We start from the raw sequence: 22,785 nt of genomic DNA, 5'->3' as shown, positions 1-22,785 counted from the left end.
TCCATGGTATTGAAAGGGGGATTTAATTCTTGCATGTTTTTTTTCTTTTGTGCATGATTTATTTTTTTTAAACATTCCCCTCCCCGCTCTGCTTTTTTTTTTCACAAATCGCACCACCTTCAGCCAAGTTGGAGTACACAACTTCTCTATTAGACATGAAACCAGAGGAGCAATGACATTATTTGTGTTTTCACAGAATCTTTCAAAGAGATTGCACATATCACCTTGTGCAGTCTCCTAAAGAAGACTCCACACTTGTTGCAAATGGCATGTGATGGCTTGATTAAACATGTGTAGTTTTGAAACAGCTGTTATACTTGCCATTTTGCTAATAGATGACTGTAGAAAAATGTTAATGCCAGGGGCAGTCAATAATGTCAAGGTCAAACCGTTGCTTCAGGCGTTTTAGCCCTGTGTCCTAATTTCCTGTGACATTTTAGGTCTTGGTTTTTGGTTGAAGTTCCTGTGTCCCTCAGAGTAAAATAATAAAAGAAAAGTAAAGAATTGAGTAGCCACACATTCAGTCTGTGTTTAGGACATGTTTTCAATGTATCCTGATGTTGGCTTTTGTATCACCTCTTTTGTAAATGTGTGTTTTAGATCTTGTGCACAGATAAAACATGTACGTAAATGAAAACTGAAATTTAAAGAAACTGAAATTTAAAGAGATTACTTGAATTTCTAAAGAAAATGACTCCTCCTGCAGCTCTCCCTCTCCCCTCTCCGTCCATCCCCTTCCATCAGACGAGCAAGGGCACGCACCGTCTTCACACAGTGACCTTTACGACTACTAGTCATTCATTTCACCCAGGTGCCGTTCAATTTCTAGAAGTTCTGTGGGAATATCCATCTCATTTTCTTTGCAAAGCCCTTTGAGATTAGGGCTGGGCTATATATAGAGGGAACCAAATGTCACGATATTCTTGACCAAATGCATGGATGTTGATATTGTAGGGTTGACAATTGGTGCTTTCACAAAATATTTCCGCAATGAGATTTGAGATCAGTAATCATCAATAATGTGGACTGTAGGTAAAGACCAGAGGTGTCAATTCCAGGTCCAGAAAGTAAAAGTAGAGTTTATTGGTGGAATAAACACATGGCAGGACTTCAGCTGGCTGAGTTCATTGGTGGAATAAACACATGGCAGGACTTTTACTTTCTGGACCTGGAATTGACACCTGGTAAAGACAAATAATAAAACGACTAGAACAGTCAGAAAAGTACACCACCAGGAAAAAACAACACTTATGCCATGTTACAATATCTAAATCTAAGACGATTACTAGTCTTGTATATCAATATGGATTATAGTATTGATATATTGCCCAGCCCTATCTGAGAGGGTCACATACTGTGATTAAAGGCTGTAGTTAGCTTCATAACAAATACACTTAAATTAGACGCAGCTGTGAGTATAGGGCTAAACTACTGGCTCGTCTACCGCGTTTCCGTTTCCTCCCACGTCTCCCCGTCAGGAAGGCAGCAGTAGGTGATGCCGCAGCGTCGGCCTGCGCTTGTAGCAGGCTGCTGCCGTCTGAACGAGGAGACAGAGGCCGTGTGAGAGGCAGCACTAACACGACAGACGAGCCGATGTTTGAGCTGGACTAAAGACTAACCCCAGCAGACTGGCTCTCACAGAAAATGTCTGCTCCCTGGACAATAATCTGGACTACATTTGTATACAGTATTGTTCCTCTATGTACTGTAGATATATGGATGACAATTAAGTATCTAATCTAATAAATAGGTAAGCCTTGAATTGCTGAAGGGACATGTGCACATGCATCTGCATTTGCAGGACAGCCAATAGGAATGCTCTCTCTCTCTCTCTCTCTCTCTAAAATGGCTTGTGTCAAAGTCTTTCGACAGGGGCTAGATTTTCGAAGGCCTGAGCAAGTAGGAGATGCAGAAGTCTAGTTTTCTCTCAGACCTCTTGAATTCCAATATGCTAAACAATTATAATTCATTTTTGCCCAACAACACCAAAAATAAACTGCCTACCCCAGCTTTAAATCCACTTTCTCAGATGACTTAGTCCTTTCTTACTACTACATTTTCCAGGTTTTTCTGCTCTTGACAAACGTATTCCAGTAGTGCAGCTCACAGGATTTGTAACAGAACACCCTATGAGCTGCAGTTCAAACGTGCAGTGTATACTGCCTTGGCATTGGCTCTACCTCAGACGGCATTGAATGAATTTAAAGGGAGTTGGAGCTGTAGTAATCAGCTGTCTTGACTGGTTGTTATTATCTGAAGGTCAAACAAATGAGGTCCAACAATGACCATCAATGACAAATAATGGCACGTGCAATGGTTTTGTGCAAATGGATATGCATAGCATCAGAACATGTACCTTACTTCATATGAAGTAAGGTACATGTTTTATTTTCTGCTGTCAAAGTATAACACCTGGAAGCCAATGAAGATAAGACCCTCAAATCCATGTATGTCCACTGGTAATGGAATTAGCCCAGGCCACTTAGCTGAAACTGTCACGTATTGAGAGTCCTATTACATGTATAACGAGCAGGCATAAAATCTGGAAAAAGGCATTACCTCACTCTAATTCATCACAACCCTGTTTTTAAGTGCCTGGATTAATGGCGATAGTCTTCCCTCTCTGAAGATGTCTCCGGAGATTCTAGCCCTGAGGAATAGAGTAGTCAACTCTCTGGAGGTTAGCCCCGTCCCAGTGTCTATTTTTACAGTCCAGCCACTGATTGGCCAACAAGGTGTGTGTGTGTGTGTGCGTGTGTGTGTGTGTGTGTGTGTGTGTGTGTGTGTGTGTGTGTACGTGTGTGGAAGCTCATGTTGTGTCATAAGGTGCCTCTGTGCCATCTGTCGCCCTCAATGGAGCCGTTATGAAGACAGACCACGCCTAGCCAGTCTGTCTCAGAGAATGCAAAACACAACCTTGGGCTTTCCTTGCTCTTTTGTACTGATAGCTGTATCAGGAGAGGGGGAATACAGGATCCAGCTTCCCAATTAGTGCTTTTAATGAAACCAAAAACAAGTCCTTTTGCTTTTGTTCTTTCAAGCGGAAATGTGGTATGATCAATTGCACTGAATCTCAATGCTATATATTTCTTGAATATGCATTGGATTTGTAGGGAAAGGAACGCCTGATATTACATGCTAACAGTCAACATGAACAGATTTGCTTAGCAGGTGTAGTAACAGGGTGTTCATGAGTCATTGCTTGTCTACCCAGAGTATACATTTGTTGTCTCGCCAAAAGTGCAAAACGATTGAATCACAACATTTGTGTTACAGACTTGGCTGACTGAAAGATAACACAACAGCATAACTTCTTAAGGTTATCTGACCATTACCTATCTTGACTGCCCTTCGGCCTAATCCTCCTCAAGTCCCAATGTACAGCACATAGGACGTTTAAATGTGTTATGAATAAATGTTATTGATAGGCTCCATAGGTCACGACTGGACCAGCACGGCTTTGTCTTAAAAGCTTGACTGGTGTTACCCATTCTCATCTAGCTCGTCAGCAACATCTCTAATTAGTCAGCAACTGGAAAGATGTTGGAAAAGCATGGCGTCAAGAACGCACATGGCCCACTGTTACGGCTTAGCACAATTAGATGTGGCATGGATTAATGAGGGAGGGCCCTGAGTAACACTTACAAGGCTACCGGAGCACCCAGCATTGTCAGCAGGGCAAGAAAAGCATTTGCCGACCATTAAAGACATCTGACATTCTTTATTGAAAGTTTCTAGTGTAAAGAGATGAGAATTTGGAACATGACCCTGAGCATGAATATTTAAAGCAATGTGGTGCCAAAGGGATGAATGTAGCTATGCTAGTCATAGAATTTTTAAATCTGATGACATTTTGTATCATCAGTCACATTTCAAGCTCCTCATTCAATCAACTTCATTCTCTTACAGCTTTACCTGGATGTGGTTAGCACCGTTGCCTCCCAGTAAACAGTGTAGAGGTTTTATGTTCTTCCTGTTTGCATGGATTTTCTCTGGTTTCCAACCCCAAAGACATGCACATTAGTTCTATTAGGATACTGTTGCCCGTGACCAGATGACGATCATGGCCTCAGAACTGCAGTTTGTCCCCAAGCACCGCTTTGTCGTTCTACCTAAATAGTTAAGATGGGTCACATTCAGAGGACAAATTTCCCCACGGGGACTTATAAGTATAACTAATTTTAAATAGGATGAAACAAATGAGCTTCTTAGTGGAGCACAGATGACTCTTGTGTCACGATCAAAGGTTATTTTTTTCTTTTCCTGATATGGTTAGCAGAGGGCCAATTTCCCATTAGGGAGATGCACTGCACGTACACATCAGAAAGATGAATTACACTTCAATGGCAGTCGTCTTGTTAGTTAAATAACAAGAGATCCTACGCATATTCTGGAGGAGGAAACAATATGGAGCAAAAACACACCACAGTCTTCATCAGATCAGTAGGCTTGTAGGTATTTTCTTTTGCAGGAAGCTGGCCACTTGTACACAATTAACATTAAGTTATTATTTTTGGTGTTGTTTGGTGTTTTGACATTCCAGTTGATTAAAATACAAATTGACATCAATACTAATGAGCACCAAGGAAAGTTTAAATGTTCACCACCATTTAGGGCTGCACGATATGAGGAAAATATGCGATATGCGATAACGTTGTCGAATATCGCAATAGCAATATTACTGGTGATAAACTGATATGAAAGTGTGCTCATTTCTGCTGCACACATTGCTTGTTTAATTTAAAACAAATCGCCAACTTCCATTTATTGAACAAATTGAACATTGAATTGAATATAAAAGGCAACACTAAAAAAAAAAATCACTCAGTGTCTTTTGCAATATTTTGCAGCCTTTCGCGATACGTTTATTGTGCCAGTTAATATTGGGATGACGATTTAAAAAAAAACAACACATTGTGCACCCCTACCACCATTAGTTAAATCTCACGTTTGGAGAGTTTTGTGGGTAATGCGAAGGAAGTCTCTTTCTACAGTACTTGTCAGACTGCAGGTAACAGTATTGCTGTTGTTTCATGAGCGCTCTCTAGGCCGATTCCGATTTTCTTTTAAGTTAGGCCAGCCGATACCGATTTTAGCCTATTCCGATTTCATTTTTCACACACACAAATATTTATTTTCTATCTTTTCTTTAATAGAACATTCGTCCCTCCACGCCCTACTTTTTCCTTGCACCTGCAACACCTGTTGCATATTGCAAACTTATCTTTTTCACACACGCTGAAGAAGAAACAGCTGACATGTTGCAGGTTAATTCACGAGGTTCCCTACATGTGCGAGAATAGCGCGGACACGCGCTTCACACCGCGAGCGAGTACGCGCCACACACGACGGAAAAGTTGAGAGAAAGGAAAAAGAGACGAGAACTGTCCTCGAGAACTGTAACTCGTATAACTTATGTTGTCAGTTAATTGTAGCGCTGACCGGCATGAAATCGGCATATGTCAGACTGACCTGCCGGTCGCCGGTCATGGCCGAGCACGTGAAAACCGGCCAATTCCGGTCACTGACCGGTCTATCTATCGGCATCTCTACTATTTTTTTCTTGGTCTTTTCTTTCCGTTTTTATCATGCTGGCTGTGTTGTATTTGTTTATCTGGTTATTTGGCTGGTAAACCATTCAGTCAAATGGGAAATAACAGTTTAGCAGCTTTTTGTAGAGGCAGCTAATCAGAAGCCTGTTTGATGCACAGCCACTGTTTTTGCATTGATTTGATTGGCTTATGGTTGGCGGAAGTGTAGAGTAGTCTGCAGGGACACTATATGAGGACAGGAAAGGACCAGCTGAGGCATTATCATCTTGGCTACTGTGGTGGGTGACCCTTGTTTATTTACTGGCAAAGGCTCGTTTTTTTTTCTGGCATTTGATACTTGGCAGGGGTTAATATCAGACTCCGTTAGTATGGGAGGCGGGACTTCTGTATGTGATTGACTGCTGGTGGGTGATGTCCAAATGCTCAGCTGCAGCCAACTGTTCCCATGCCAGCAAATGAGGGAGAGTAGATGGCCGTGGTGAACATTGTTCAACATTTCTCTGGTCCATACTTATAGGTTTGGGCTTCTGGTTTCTCCACCTGCTATCACCCTGTGCTCACACAATTATCTTTCTCAGCTCTGTAACCTTGGCGGAGACACGCTCATGCCAGTTTTTATTTTCATTAGCGCTTTAATCCAATTACTGTGCGGTCCGCCGTAATCTCTAATGGGTCTGCGTCGTCTTCCTCCACTCATAGACGCCTCAAGAAGTGGCTGCACACACCGTGTGTCATCCTACACACCATAGTGAGTACTCAAGTGCGGCTCTGCCTCTCTGCCCTGCCCCTGGCTCGGTCTGGCTGTATCTGAAATGGTGCATTCCCTCTTATTGATCCTCTTCCTGGTGGAGTCACAGGCAGGCTTATCCGGCTCGTCCCAGCTTGTCTGCCTTCTGAATGGACACACAGAGAGCGCTGTGTGCATGTGCCAGGCTTCGGGGCTCTGTGTAGTCCCAGGCAGCTTGTGGCTGAGTGGTCATTGTGGCTCCCTCCCTTTTGCCCTCCTGCCCTCCCTGTCCCCCTTTCTTGCCTCTTTTGTCGTTTACAGGAATTATTAGGGATGCATGAAACTTTCTGCCCAGGTAGCACAGCATTAGTGCATTATATTCTGCTAAACCTTAAAAGCTTTCTCACAAGTAGCAGGAAGGCGGTTGCTTTTGTGGGCTTTTTTCATGGGAGTGTGTCACGACTCACACTAACAGGGAAGGCACTGGAGAACCACTGTTAAGATTTATCTGGAAGAAATGGTGTTATTTTGTGACATTCTGTGGTGATTCATTGTGTTCGCAGAGTCATTGTTAATGCCACACAGACTCCCTATTCTTGTATGTAGTCGCCACACAGGATTCAAGCTGAAATGTTTTATTATTTTTGTCCACCGTTCCCAGAATTCAGCCTCCAAGAATTGTTCTACCTCAGTGATTATGCGTGTCTTTTTAGACATAGTGACAGACTGAACTCTCTTAGTCCTCGCACAGGTTGTACAGCTCTGCCGGAGCCCTAATCTGGACGAAAATCAAAGTGGCTTTTTTGGCGTAACTATTATTTCACAGCATCAAATGGCTGTTTCTCATAGGTGACAAAACATGTTTATCCTGCATTGTGGTACTTTGCAGTCACATAATTGTCAACATGATTTAATAAGCCACAGTTAATCTCTTTCCTGAGATTTTCCTGAAGCTTTCTCTCTCCACTATATTTTAAGTGTCCCTGCCAGCACAATGTCTGCATTTTCTTCTGTCCTGGTTTTCAGCCTTCTAAACACTGACTCATTACAGGAGTACACAGCATGGCATGATAGGCCACAGACGCTCAGCCCTCCGCCTCCCTGGGCTTTTGTTGTGTGGTGCACAGCTGAGGCAGATGCTGAGGGGCACTTACACTAAATTGCCTGAATGAGGGCGAATTCTGTTGGCCGCTGAAATGGAGTGCACCGTAGCTCATTGAGTCACAGCTCATCTTCAGCAAAGAGAGGAAGAGGACTGTAACTCAGAGATGAATTTACCCATTAGGGAGAGTTCATTTTAACTCCTATTTTGTCTTCTTTTGAAATCACGATGTTACTTAAAAGGTGTTATGGTGCCACAGCAGTGTTTCCCATGAGCAGAATTTATGGGAGTGACTCATAACATTTTTGGGCTGTGAGAAATCTATTTGGTTGTGTGTTTTTTGTATTCATGATTTATTTTTGTCAGTAGTCAGAGAAATGCAGTGCCAAGTCTGGGTTAATGATGCATTCCTGTGCAACTGCATACACGGGAAAGGTGTCTTCCCTGATCTGAATTTAGCTTGTGAATACATTTAATAAATAAAAAAAAAAAAAATGCGATAATGGCACATGAGGTAAGCAATGTAACATTACCACTGTAAATGCCAAACAAAAAATAATGGACTTTTAATTATGAGATGATGTATCTGATACAGTTTTGGGAGAATTGCGCAATAGGCTTGGCGATCGCTTCTGTTTTCGAAGTTCATTGGTCTCATTTGCTCAGTTTGCTGGAAGTGATGTAATATAGCCCTAGTGCGTTTCATGTGGAGTGAGCACTTTGAAAAATAGCCTTTTAGATGCTACATAGTGACGCACATCCAGCTACAGTACACAACACTAAAATGTTCCTTTGGCTATGACAAAGTGCTAAAAGTGATGTGGCATAAAATATGAGATGCTTTATTATTCTTCAATATCACAGCCAAACACCTTTCAAACGGCCACTCTTCAACAACAGATAGGAGTCTGAATCATCTCCACTGTGGCAGCTCAGCCTCTGCTGCCTCGGCCTCTTTTTCTAATGTGTGCTGCCCTATTATGTAAACCATAAATATGACCGTTACGTCAGTATTTCAAGTGATATTTTACGCCCTCGTTTTTTTACCTTGTAACATTCTCCTGCCACGAAACAAATCCTGTTATCTGCTGACTGTATTTGCAGAATAAATTAATTTCCAGATATGATTAATCATACCTAATAAAAAGGATTTAAGTACATATGAATTACATTGTAAGCCTCCTTACTAAGTGCTGTAGATGCCACGGAAAGAAGATTTGGGATTAGATTTAGGTTTTACAAGGGTAATTTGGAGTGGAAGCCTCGAAATATTATTAAGAACCAGGCAGTTTCTCTGCACTAGTAGTAGTTCATTTGGGGTTGGCATATAACCATTTCCTTTAAACCTAATTCACAGAGATCAACTGTGAGCTGCTGGCCATCTGTTCTGCAGTCTTACCATGTTTAAAAAGTCATGCACAAATGAAATGCCCTAAGTGTCTAAAGCCTGGCAGATATTGATGCCTCAGCTTGGGACTATAATACGGGAAGAACCAGCTGAGTCTCAAATGAATTGTTAAAACTTGCTCTTTAAAGCTATAGTGTGTAGTTTCTGTCGCCCCCATGAGGAATTCTAAGTAATGATAACAACACTGTCGGCGCGTCCACATGATACAAGCCTTCCGTGAACGCGCACGCACCCCCACCCCTCCTCCACGAAGTTGCTAGTAGCCAAGGAGGACACGAGGAAACATGATGGACTCTTCAGAAGAGGTCATTCTCTCTGATAGTCTTCAGCTGATAGTCTAAATTAGCTTTGTAGCAATTCATTTGGGAGTGGCTTGAATGTAACTGACGTTTATTAATATCAAAAAGTTACGCACTAAAGCTTTAAACAGCACGGGGTTTCACCGAATAACACAGTTGCGTCTTTTACGTATACAGTTTGTGGATAGCCGGTGCAGACGTCGGAGCATCATAACATCAGTGGCCCAGCCACCGAAGGCAATCACAGTGATCAGTGGAAGTTGTGTGCTGCTGAACAACTGCACTGCTGCGGCCAATCAGAGAGAGAGAGAGAGAGAGAGAGAGAGAGAGAGAGAGAGAGAGAGAGAGAGAGAGAGAGAGAGAGAGAGAGAGAGAGAGAGAGAGAGAGAGAGAGAGAGAGAGAGAGAGAGAGAGAAAAAAAACATGTTTCCATAGCAACTGGTAGAAGTGAGTATAACTGTGGGTGAGAGGCATGAGCGGCAAGCAAACACTCACTTGTTCCTGAAAAGTAGTTGTTCTGAATACAACCACTTTGGGTATGTATTGTTCCTTTCAGACTGTGGTCTCAGTGCCGTGTTTGTTCTAAATTAAATGCTTCCGAGTTATTTTCTCACAGAAATCTGTTTATCGTTAATGGGGAAGCAAAATGTGTAAGGGTTATGTGTACCAAACACCTGAATTACGTTCCTGTCTTTTTTTTTTTTGAAGAACAAGTTACGGTACACATTGCATTGTAATGTATATTATTCAAAATAACGATAATGAATCAATACAATAAATTGGTCTAAGTGGGTGTTAACTGGCATTTTATTGGCATATTATTACAATATCTGTGTCTAAAACGTTGGAAAAGCAAGAGCAAATAATAAATACATAACACTCACTAAGCTTAAGGACAAAACTTGCTAAAGAAGTCCACGGGGTACAAAACTACAATCATTAGATCCAAGAAGTCATTTAGTTGCTCATTCGGCTTAGGTGGTACCCAAAACGGCTTTAGTGCTGCGCCTAAGCCTTATAATGGTAGGGGAAAACCCTGTTCATGTTTATAAAGTGTGTGTTTGTGTGTCCCTTAATGCAGTAAATATAGGTTTGTTTACTGCTGTCAAGAAAATAATAATAATATTTATATATCGCTAATTTTTTGTGCTGTGTCACAAATAGCAGTAATTCCTGCATTGTAGTATACTGTCCTTACAATGGGGGCGGTGGGGGGTGGGAATGTATATATAATATATTTGAAGTGTTGTATCATGAGTTACTCAGTGATTTTCCAGCCTTAGGTGGCTGGCCTACAGTTTATTTGAAGGACAGATCAGATTATTTTGTTTATTTTAGATTACAGATAGTTAAGCTAAGGTTTATAACTGTGACTGTCACTTTGGTGTGTGGGTGTGGGTGTGGGTGTGTGTGTGCGCGTGTGTGTGTGCATGTGTGTGTGTGTGGCGTGTCTGGCGTGTTTTACGCTGGCAGAATAGATAATGAGCATAATCCCACATGGCAAGTGAAGCGAGTCACAGCTTGGGTCGAGGCTTACTACAACACGCAATAGCACCCGAGGTGTTGTCTAAGATAACTACAGAGGCCCGAGGAAAGAGGCCAAGCTCTGTATAAATTCTCATCTATATGGTGTCCTTGCTCTTCATATCTTATCAGTCACTTCCAACATAACCGTGTTAAAGTCAGTGTAGCCCCGTAGGGAACTTAAATTTAAGATAGAACGGGTTTGGGCTACATAAGCTATTTAAGGATCTCCAACTGCAACCACTGATTACTGCAGGCCAAGGACATCAATGTACATCATTTTCATTCATGAAATAACCCGCCTTTCCACCACCATCACTACACAGACAGACACAAACGCACCCATACATGTGCAGGCACATGTGAATGCAGTGGTATTAAGTAGGCCTAATACAACGCCTCATGGCTGTACTGAAGTAATCATGAAGATGCTGATCCTAAAATAGAAATAGTTTGAATTGTGAAGGATGCAGTCATTTCTGGTCCAAAACTGCAGTTACACTCAAATAAATGGCACCAATATTTAGCATTTTGCTGCATCATGCTGTGACCTGCATTAAGAAGTAGTAGAGAAAATAACTCTGTCACTGAGAATATGCCACCACTATACACATAGTATATACATAGTATACAGTAGTATTTTTACTCCATGGTGGTATATATTTAATGAGATTGCTCTAAGACTACAAACACTTATGTTTTGTTGATGATGTACAGAGACATGGATTATTGACAATGCAAGCTGTCTCCTATATTCACAATCCGCCTGCATCCGAACATGACATTGCCCACAGTTATAGTAAACGTTACATCACAAATGAACGGCTTATGTGAGAGCCACAATTTCTGTTTTGCATTCAAATTCGTCTTGTGCTTTCCTGTTTACGTGCCAGGAAATATTTGTTTGGTATTGTGGTCAAATTTAGGGAGACCATCATCATCTGCTTATCGGTCAAGTTGAACACATTGTGCCATTGTGTAATTAAGGCTCAATTTGACTGCTCAGATTGTGGGACATACCGGCATTCTTCATCCATTTGTTGGCAGCTGATGTTTGGAGTTTCAACCATCTTGTGCATCCATAAATGGCAATGTCTCGAAGGCAGAGATTATTAAATCTAATTATCCTCCATGGTTTTTGTCAGTATGCCTTTCCTCTGCAGTCATGAGAAGGAAATTGTTGGTGTGAAATGGAATCTAGAGCTACTCCAAGGTAGAGCCACACCTCGACTTTTAACGCTTGTGGTCAGTCTCCTGACGTCAGTTTGTTGGTGGAACATTCCTCTTGGTCTTTTGTACATATCTCTGAAATTCTCATTTGCATTCTATCTTGACAATCCTGGTTTCATTTATTGTATTATAGGCTCTCGATTAGGGAAAGGCGGAATGTTGACAGAATGTTCAGCAACCGAAATTATTCGGCTGAAAATAGCAACAACAAAAAAAGCACTTTCGGTGTTCAGACGTGAAAAGTCTGAATAACTTTTAATAAACAATTACGTTTTTGATGATCCGATCAAATAGCAGCCAGCGTAGAGTAAGAGGCGCACGCTTTATAAATGCAGCAAACACAACGACGTGTCGACAAAAGGGCAATATTTAACGATTCTGATACTAGGTACTTGTCTGCTCCATGCGTAAGCACCGACAGCGAGACGGTTTAGCGCTGCATCTCATGTCACCGATGACAAGAGTGTTACACCTTTGCTGTTTCAGGCCCTCTTTTCGGGCAGTCACTAAACACACCTGTAACTCAATCTCAGTAAAAAGGTAAGAGGCTCCACCTAGTGGCCCAAATGCATACTACAGCATATCTTCACATTTTCTGACAGTTACGTCCCTTGTCTCCTGTATTATCGTTTAATATACTTTTGATCGGTTTAATTATAAACGGTGATTAACTGATTTATGATTAATCATTGAAATTCCTATGACATGGCATGACTGGCACGGAGTCAGGTGAGGCCCTCTCTGCCGAAGATGTTAGGTCCGGATTAGGCGTTTTACCGGGGACAGGTGTAACAGGCACTGCAGCATTTTTCTTGACGGAAAAACAATCAATAGTTCTCTTCATCTTGAATTACAGGTATGTTGTGATGTCGCTCAAGGAGGAGTACAGTACACAAATGCGGGTGGGGGAAAAAAAAACATAACGCCACACTCGCAGAGACAGACTTGCTAAATGTCAGGCAGCAGCAGTGCTGTGTTAAGTCACACTTGGCAGATTTTTGGTAACATGAGCCCTGCCCTTGATATTGACTCATCAATCTTTAGGCAACAAGAGAACAGGCAAAAAATGCATTTCTCTTTAAAAAAAAACAAACGTAGTGTATAGATGATAGTCCACTTGTACTCACAATGTACTCTTCTTTAATCTGGATGAAATGCTCCTTTTAACTTTGATGATGTAAAAATCTCCATTCAATCGCATCCCTACTTAAATTTTAAATCGATTAATCACTGGGGATACACATGCAGATAAAATTTCTGGGACACACAGTTGCTTCTTGTAATTTGGCCGCCCCCTGCTTTGAAAGCGTTTCTGCCCTGTTAACTGGGCTTGAGCTACAGTAGCTTGTAGCTTACATGAAAAGTGAGCTGTTGGTTTTTGCAGAGCAATTATCTTCATAACTATCTGCGAAGAAGAGCCACGGCCCTGCCTTCGATCCGAGAGGACAAATTATTGCTTGGGCTACAGAGCAGTTTAGTTTAGAAACCTCCGAGACTGTTCAGGTGTGAAATAATATTCTACAGAATAAGGAGAAAAACGTCTAGTGAGAGACAGTGAAGAGGGTGGGGAATCGTTTGATGGAAATTCCCTGTGGGACCTTCATGCTTTGTGAATGTCAGCTTGCTTGCAGGATATGAGAACGGTTTTGCATTGTTGGTTTTAATATTGGAAACGCGGTGCTGTGAAGTATACTGACAGGTTTCACAATCTGGCTTGCTGCGTTGCTTTCTGACTTCATGAGACCAGTTTAATGCACACAGCTGATCTAGTCAGATGAACATTTGTGATGTCTAAACACTTAATTTTCTCTAATGTTATCAATTTCTAGTACCTGCTCCTCCCTTATTAAGCCAATTATGTAGGGAAAATACTAAAGACTCAGTTGCAAGGTTAGTACCTGTGCACCCAGCTTGGACTTATGCAACAGTCCTGCAGTAAATTCTACCTTCATGAACTTCATGATGTTTAGTTTTGTTAAAACTGTTTTATAAAAGTGCTGATTCACCTTTATGGTCATTGGAGGCTGTAGTTTGAGGTGCAGTTGAATTATGGTGAGAGGCGGTTGTAATATTTAGTCTACCTTCATTGATACAAATGGGTTGGTAGGTCAGATTTATTGCAGGGCTGCTGTATTAAGACTGCATTAGCTTTTGTTAGTTGTAGCCTCCCTAATAAATTGGCAACTGAGTGTAAAATACATGCTATTTAACATCATTTTTGTATTTAATTTGCTCCTCAAAGACAATGCTATGGTAAGCATTTAGTGTATTTCTGCACGATTCTGCAACCGCTGCATTTTTGGCTGAGTCTATAGGCTTAACACTACTAGACACTCATTCATTACCTGCCCCCATTTCTTACCCTTCTTCATAATTGCCACTCCACCTACCTGGCCCGTGGAACTGAAATATATAAACTGGTTCTGTTTCGTGAATCTACAATAATGCAGCTTATTTCATTAAACCCTTTTACTTCATTGGGGCTCTTGAGTTATCACATTAATGTTGAATGAAGCTGTTGTATTACTACTGTATAGGGCTGCACGATTAATCTAATCGCAATCGCGATGTCACTCTGTGCGATTGCATAACCGCAAAAATTGTGCGATTTTAAAGTGCCCATATTATGAAATAATCTCTTTTTCTGGGATTCAGGATGTTATTTTGTGTCTCTGGTGCTTCCACACGCATACAAACTTCCAAAAATCCATCCATGCTGTTTTGAGTGAGATACGGTTTCTGAATGTGTCCTGCCTTCAGTCTCCGGGTGAGCTGTTCAAAATCGTTTTATGTCACTAGCCAAAATGAGCTGGCTAACCGCAACCATTAGCATGCTAGCGTTAGCATGCCAACGCTAGCATGCTACCTCGTTCTCAATAACAAAGCAGTGCTACAAAATACACAAGTTCACCATAACCTACAAAAGAACTACTTACATGTGCGCCCTCGTTTAGAAGAAGTCTCCCAGCTAATCCTGCCTTGTAACTGACCGAAGTTGGAGAAACAGCCTTTCTTTTACTGTCTATGGAGCTAGCTGACATGATCTACATCTGAGCTACTGTGCATGTGCGAGTGCAATCAAAGATAGTAAGAAGAAGAAAAGAGGTCTCACTCTGTAGCTAAAACAGAGACCAGGTGAAAAGAGGATCTTCAGCAGTGAGAGAGCTGTGCAGTACAACAAAAATATGGTGTGTTTTGAAAATTAAATCACGTAAACCTATTCTGGTACAACCTTAAAATACAGTTATGAACCTGAAAATGAGCATAATATGGGCGCTTTAACAACAGATGATGCCACCGCATCTTTGCTGTCTTTTTTCCCCTCACACAGCCTCTAGGCTAAGTCTAGTCTCGCATTGCCAGACCTTTCTCCACAGCGCTGTGTAGGAGGGTCTGGCTAGTCCACACAGCGTTCCTGGACAGGAGAAAAACGTGCTCTGGATTATTGGCATTTCTTTAAACCAATCACAATCGTCTTGGGCGGCACTAAGCACCGGACGGAGCAACGGTGTCTCTGCAAAATAGCCTCGGGAAGGAACTTGTTTTGGTGGAACATGTACACGTAGGGAGGCGAGCTGTGGAATTGAAATGGCTGTCGAGTGTGTGATGAGAATTTTGTTCAAAATTTTTTTTATTGTCTGTTCTTGCTCAGAATCGATCGGCGTTTAGAATGGCAACAAACACAAAGAAAGCGGAAATGAGGGATATCCGGCAGAACCTCCGGCAGCACCGGAAACAATCCCGTAAATGAAACGTCGTCGGTATAGACTGACCGTCCGACATCGCTCCCCGGCGGTGGCTCTCCTCGCTTCACCCCTCAGGCACTGACATCACTCACTCGCCTGCCGTTCTCGCTCTCACTAATGCTGCTTTATGGTTCTTCTGTGTTGAATCTACGTTGAATCTGCCCTCTGAATTACGCTCTAATCATGTATGTTGTGTAAGACACATTTCAAAATTTTAGTAGCTTATTTTCTGCATTTTCCTTGATAATCAAGTAAACTCATGATACCATTATATGGCAGTCATAATCACAGTATTGTAAATCGCAATATGACTTTTTCTTGAAATCGTGCTGCTCTATTACTGTAGAATCATGGTCTAACTGTTTGTGTTACCACTTTACATTCTGGTTTTCAGCCATTTGTTGAATGTGGGTAGCTGTTGATGTTTTTAAGGTCCCCCCCCTCCACCTGCTTTGATAGCTTAGGCTGGGTTGGGAAGTGTTTTTTGATGTAAAGCTCTTTCAGACATTAAATGTGATAATGGCCTTAACAGGAAACTTCACTTGACTCGACTTGAATAATCATCATCACGCCTCCTCTGCAAATGAGGTTCCTGTTTTGACTAAATGAATACCAACCCTACTTATTTCTTCAGTCCAATTAAAATAAAATCCTTATCCATAAAATTAGCATAACATTGTTTTAGTTAGCAGTTCCTATTCAAATAAAATGAGTGGGGTTTTTGATGCCTGGTTTTCATGTTCCTTCACTTTGAACATCAAATCCTGCTGTCAAAATTAAACTCATGAATATAAACCTTCAAACAGCTGAATAACTGCCATGCATGCTATCAATAATAGAGCTTTGTTTTAAGTTGACTAAAGATGCGGCTAGTCTGACAGCAGAGAATACCAACTACAGGAATTTTCATAGGCGTTTGTTACCTTCCACCGCTGCTCTGATGGGATGAGGGATCATGCTCCACACGCCCACTTAATATCGCTCTTTGGACAGTCTTGTACACATTTGGTGCATTCCAATTTTTGTAAACTTGTTTCAGGGTGTGTGTATTGGATGCATACCTCTGATTGTTCCCATGGATTTTTTTTAATTTATTTTAATCTTTTTATAAAAAATGTCATTCACATACAACAACATCTGACACACACAGTGCATCCATGTAGTCTATTTGGAAGGTAGCAAGAACCCTATCCTACACAGTGTGTTGTCATTGATCTTTGTCAGTGACATTAACAGTGACATGACCAAAAAATAATATAAATAATATATGTTTTAGGTTTAGCCTTTTCATCACCGCTAATTACGATCTTGTGTGATGTTCTGGAATGTTGATGGCTTAAGACATTTATAGATTAGGCAATCCAGAGAAAAATGATCAATAATTAAATGCTAAAGTCATTTTTTGGCAAAAGTCCCCAAAGGTCAATGGTTCCAGCTTCTCAATTGTGAATGATTGCTGGGTTTTTTGCTTATATGATGGCTAACCATTAGTTGAAAAAAAATACAAGCAATTTATATTCGTTAACTTGGGCTCTGGAAAATGATGAGTTCTTGCCAGTTATACCTAACAGTGGTCACTCTGGCATATTCATTTTTATGTGTTTTGGGCCCATTAGTCACACCACAGGAACCCTTGACTGCCCCCAAGGGAGATTCTGCACCAAACAAGTGAAGCTTTGTTCTAATTAAGCACAGAAATGTTTCAGGCCATACTTCTGCCCGTGTCAAGTAACATCCGGTCTTTGATTAAGTGCAGGCTTTCACTGAGAGAAATGCTGCATTTATCTTGTTAGACGGACAGCATGATCTCAAAGATTATTTTGAAGCATCTTAAATGTGATTTCTCTCAAGGTACATTGGCAGCACAGCATTGGTTCTTACCAACTGCTGAGTGTTAACTGAATAATTGCAGTGCTGGCTGGATGTTATTCTTCTTGAAAGGACAGGAAGACTGCAGGCCAAAAAAAGGAGCAGGAAATGTCTGTTTCTTTTTTTTTTTTTGTTACAGGACTTACGGAGCCAAAACTGGAATAATCAATTTCTTGATGTGCATATACGTCGCTTTCCACTAGGGCTGGGCGATATGGAGAAAATCAAACGATATTTTTGACCAAATACCAAAATCGACCAAATTGATATCGATACCGCAACAATATTGTAGTGTTGACTATTGGTGTTTTCACAAAATATTTACACAATGAGATTTTTGATAAATAATCATCAGTAATGTGGATATAATGACTAAGTGGGTAAAGGCAAATAATAGAACAGTTACAGTCTGGTAAGTTCAGAAAAGTACATCACTTTACTTTAATGCAGCCTTTAAAACCAGACAACACTTATGCCATATCACGATATTACGATATCCAAAATCTAAGACGATATCTAGTCTGATATCACAATATCGATATAATATCGATATATTGCCCAGCTCTACTTTCCACAGATTTCCTGTACCTACTGCCTTTTCTATCGCTGTAAAAAATGTTAGAAAAGATATGGGTGTCACCACTTACAGGCAAGAAAAATAATAGCTGCCGTGATTTTGGCCAGCTTCAGGAAATAAGAGTCACACCTCGATTCTCATTTTAATTTGAACTGCTGTTATCATTGATTGTGTGTTTTTAAAGTTTTGCATTCAGTATGTGTACCAACTGTTAAAATAATCAAGTAGTAGTAGTAGTAGTAGTAGTAGTAGCAGTAGTAGTAGTAGTAGTAGTAGTAGTGAAAATTTCTATCACAGCAACCTTTAGTTGGTGTTAAATAATCACATTCAAATCTGCTTGTGACTGTGAGGATGGAACATACATGAACTCAATACTCTTCCCAGTAACTAGCAAAGAAAATATAAGTTCAAATATAAAACGTTGAAAAATTAATTTCCTGCCTGCTTTAAGATGGCACTCATTAATATGTCTAGATTTTCATCACTGATGTTGCTAGATAAGTTTCTGATTTTGTATTGTATGTGTTGTTTCTGTTGCAGTTTCACTGGAAGTGGAGATCACACCAAGTCACGGTGAGATTAGTCTTGGAGAGTCCAAATTCTTCATGTGTGAAGGTAAGTTCACCAAACTCACTTTTTACTTTTTACCTCCAATTTTTGCATTCTTTCTCTAAAGATTTGGCCTAAAGAGAAGACGTTGAAAAGATAGAAAATGTCAACAGACAAAGGTCTGGGTTTGTGTTTATATTCCCATGATAATAATGTGTTCATGTATCAATGAAATTGTAATTGGAAAAAACTAAATTGATACTTTTACGTATTTTTGACATAGATAATAGTATCATTAATAATACAATAGTGCAAATACTACTTCAGTACTAAGTACTTCACATTACCAAGCACTCATACTCTAGCAGGATTTAATTGTAAAACCACATTGCTTTACAAAGCCATCTTGTAAAAACATGTAGTGATTATTTAGGTGTCTAGGGATGCGGACATGTATCCATATGGCTGAAATGTCCTGGTTATCAAATGAATCAATGATTGACCTTTGTTACATGATACACCCTTAAATGGGTTAGGGTTTCCTGTTGCCTTCACCATCTGTTAAAGGCAAACACCCCCACTCCATGAAACACACTGCAACACAAATATATTTATTCACCTCTATTCACACACACAATGAGGCATATTTTCAGTTGTGAGTGAACTGTATTTTTTGAGTTACTATATAGGCCAACTTTGATCTTGACATATAGGCTAAGCATTCTGTAGAAAATACCAATAAACCCACTATTAATTACATTATCTTAATGCAGTGTCACTACTTCAACATGTAAATAATGCACCTAAAATACAAACGTTCTCTGACTTGCACTCTTACATTGCAGCCCTATTTCTGATACCGTGGGGGGCAGAAATGTTGCCGTGGGGGACCGCCACGGTCAAATTGACATAGAGGAAACACTGGTTTATTATTGGATGATGTTTTTTCTTATGACTTTTGACATTTTGGTTGTTTACAAGGAGCTAAAATGCACAAACCTCAGGTTTCAGTCGGCGCAGGAGCATAACCAACCTCCAATATTCAGTCTGTTGGCACAGGATAACTGTTTTCTAACACGCTGCTCTTCACTGCGCCCTCAGCCGATGCCGCTGCCAGGCACATAGACTGGTTTGGACCGAGTGGGGACAGGATAGAACCGAACAGACCAGACATAACAGTAACCCGTAACGATGATTCATCTTCGACCCTCACACTGTATAAAGCTGGGACTGAAAATGCAGGGACATACAAGTGTGTCGCTAGCAATGGAGACCAGCAAGCGGAGTCAACCGTCAAAGTGAAAATCTTCCGTAAGTATTTGCCCTCACCCCATACACTCTCCAAATTATTGAGTGGCATGAGCACAGAAAAAGAAAGAAATCCTGTTTATTGAACTCATAGTATTTTATTGACTGCTCAAGGGCAACACATTACTCTTTTTCTTTTCAAGTGAGGATAGATTTTTCATCAGTTCAATAAACGGTCGGAAGACCATTAGAGGGCTGCTTAATGATCCTGTCTGTTGTGCAGTTCTTGTGAGTAATGGCTTTATTTTCCATGAATGCCAAGCATCAGCAAATGTCTTTCAGAGATGAAATCCTTTTTCTTCTCTTTTATTTCGTATTTTAGGTTATTATTAGAAGTGGTCACCCATGTGGATACTGCATATTAACATCAATACATACAGTCTAGCCCAAAATAAGATTGCAGATTTTGCATTTGTCTTGGCTCAGTAAATGTTTCGAAAATTGGAAAAACAGGTTTTAAGAAGGACATTTGAACTATTTTAGATGTGAAGGCGAAGCACTTCATTGGACTGGCTGGTTCTCAACTCACAAACTCACATTCACGTTCACACATGCCAACTTCTGCCACCTATAGTAAAGGAAGGTATGACAGCAGTTTGCCGATGTAATGCAGTTTTTGAGTGCTTACAGACAATTTCCACAACAAAGGTCAGGGGAGCTTGTTGTGAGTGATAATAAGCTTGCAAAGCACTATCGATAAAGCAAGTTAGAAGGTGGGAAAAAGTTGTTTGGTTGTCAAATGGTTCAGAATTTGATATTTTGTACGTAGAAAATATGGTGCTTGGTAAAATTGCCAAGCACTCCTCTAGTTTGACATTTCTTTTTCTACAGGAAAATTGCAGGGAATTTTAAATAAATGCTAGTTTTATTTTGAAAATATCCTGTTGCCTGTGGAATAGTTTTTGTTGTTTTTTATGTTTTAAATATGCTTAACAAATTTGTCTACCTGTAAAAGCAGCAGTCAAATAAAGTGAAGAAGATGGAGTTTCTTTGTACTTAAATAAGTAGTAATCAATGAATAAAAAGGATGTATGTTTGTCATATTCCAGAAAAAATCACCTTTACAAACGCACCCTCACCCCAAGAGTTTACCGAAGGAGACAGTGCCAACATTGTTTGTGACGTCATCAGTTCGCCTCCTCCCACTGTCTTCTGGAAATATAAAGGAGCAAAAATACAGTTGGAAAAAGATGGTAAGAGCTCTCTGAACAGCATGGGCATCATGTTTCTATTTCATTTGATTTGGTTTTTAGCTCCTGTCATCTGTTTAAACTCACATTCTTAATATTCCTGAGTTGTTGGTGTTTTCTATAAATCTAACTCCTTGACACACATAAACTTAGGGCTGAAACGATTCCTCGAGTAACTCGAATAATTCGATTTCTAAAAATCCTTTGTTTAATCAATGTTACCAATGTTGTATCGCTCACGGTGTTTCCGCACGGAGGATTATTACTGTCGCACACCGGGCTGACGCTGCTGGCGACACATGCCATGAAGACTGATTACAAAATGAAGAAAGAGCGTAAATAGCGAGGTGCTAAGAGAAGAGACAGGCTGGAAAAACGACAGAAAGTGTCCAGAGTTTGGAATCAGTTCAAACGTAATTAAAAAATTTCCGAAAATTCAACCAAAAGTATTTCTAATCTGATTACTGGATTAATCGATGGAATGATTGGTAGAATACTTAATTACTAAAATAATTGAGAGCTGCAGCCCTACATAAACTAATGAATAGTTTTATATATTGTTTGATATTTAGTTAATAAAATAATATAATAATAATAATAATAATAAAATGTCTTTTGAAGTCCATCATATTAGAAAGAATCAAAATGATCCAAAATGGGTCATTACTAAATATTTTCTGGTTCTTGTGTTGCTTTCTGTAAATCAGTTGGTATTCATACAGTTGGGTGTGTAACCATACACATATTAACAATGTAAAATGGCCAAAACAAGATTTACCTCAGTGACTTCATTTGTGTATTTGAGTTTGGATTTAATAAACCCATATGACAACATGAAGCATATTTCAAAACAAAAGTCCAACCTAAAACTTAAAATGTGAGTAAATGATTGGGACTGTAATGGCCATGGACTACTACAGTACTGTACATACACATACAGTACATACTGCAAGACTACACGCTCAAAATACAACCAGAACCACAACCACAGGCGCAGCAAGCTGTAATGGGTATGCAGATGTACCAGCGTCAGAGGCTTGAAATTGTTCATGCCCTGCCATTGTTGCCATTCTCCCCCAGGGTTTATCCTGCGCCGTGATAAGAAAAATTAATTTGGTTTTGAATTTGAAAATACAACTGATTCTCTGTTATTCTCCTCTGACACTGGGCAATATCATAATGTTTTGGTATTGTTGGTATGCCTCACTGGAAAATAATAAGACAAGCTCATGTGTGGGTTGGGATAGTATTTTGAATTACTACATGATTAAATTTGTTCGGCTCACATTTCATCTCGAAGTGAGCGAGCTCTTGAGGGCCATATTTCTCCTTTCCTGGGGCTGGTTGAAGGAGTGTTGGGCACAGATATGAATGTGACAAAGTGGAAATAACATGAAGTCTGTGTCCAAAATAAAGTTGTTTTTTTTAAGTTGCAGTGTCCCAGACAGACAAAAATATTGCATATTTCTGAGACTAATGGAGCATTATGAAAATGCATAAATTCAACATCAAATGTGTAATAATAATGCAGAGATACGAGTGGCTAAATCATCAACATCAGTGTTAAAATGTTATTATGTATATCAGCCAGATATATCAAAGTGAATCGTTGCCATGGTTGACCAATTCAGACCACAATTGTCTCTATATGTGGAGTTTTATTAGCCAGACGGATCTGCCGAGCTTATATTTCATCTGCCCTGG

The 22,785-nt window shown here is 40.2% G+C and overlaps 1 protein-coding gene across 7 annotated transcripts in view; it reads left to right on the top strand.

Moving 5' to 3' along the window:
• Positions 1-22,785, top strand: part of ncam1b (neural cell adhesion molecule 1b) — an 80,958-nt gene that overhangs the window by 15,408 nt on the left and 42,765 nt on the right. For all 7 annotated transcript variants that reach the window (XM_028572846.1, XM_028572843.1, XM_028572845.1 and 4 more), the window contains exons 2-4: positions 18,575-18,649; positions 19,685-19,894; positions 20,941-21,084. In XM_028572846.1, coding sequence (XP_028428647.1) covers positions 18,575-18,649; positions 19,685-19,894; positions 20,941-21,084 — 429 coding nt within the window. The remainder of the gene's footprint in view (positions 1-18,574; positions 18,650-19,684; positions 19,895-20,940; positions 21,085-22,785) is intronic.

Source organism: Perca flavescens, chromosome 3 (assembly GCF_004354835.1).
Source record: "Perca flavescens isolate YP-PL-M2 chromosome 3, PFLA_1.0, whole genome shotgun sequence".
NCBI lineage: Eukaryota > Metazoa > Chordata > Actinopteri > Perciformes > Percidae > Perca > Perca flavescens.
Note: the sequence above shows the minus strand (reverse complement) of the source record. Positions and strands in the feature narration are given on the sequence as shown.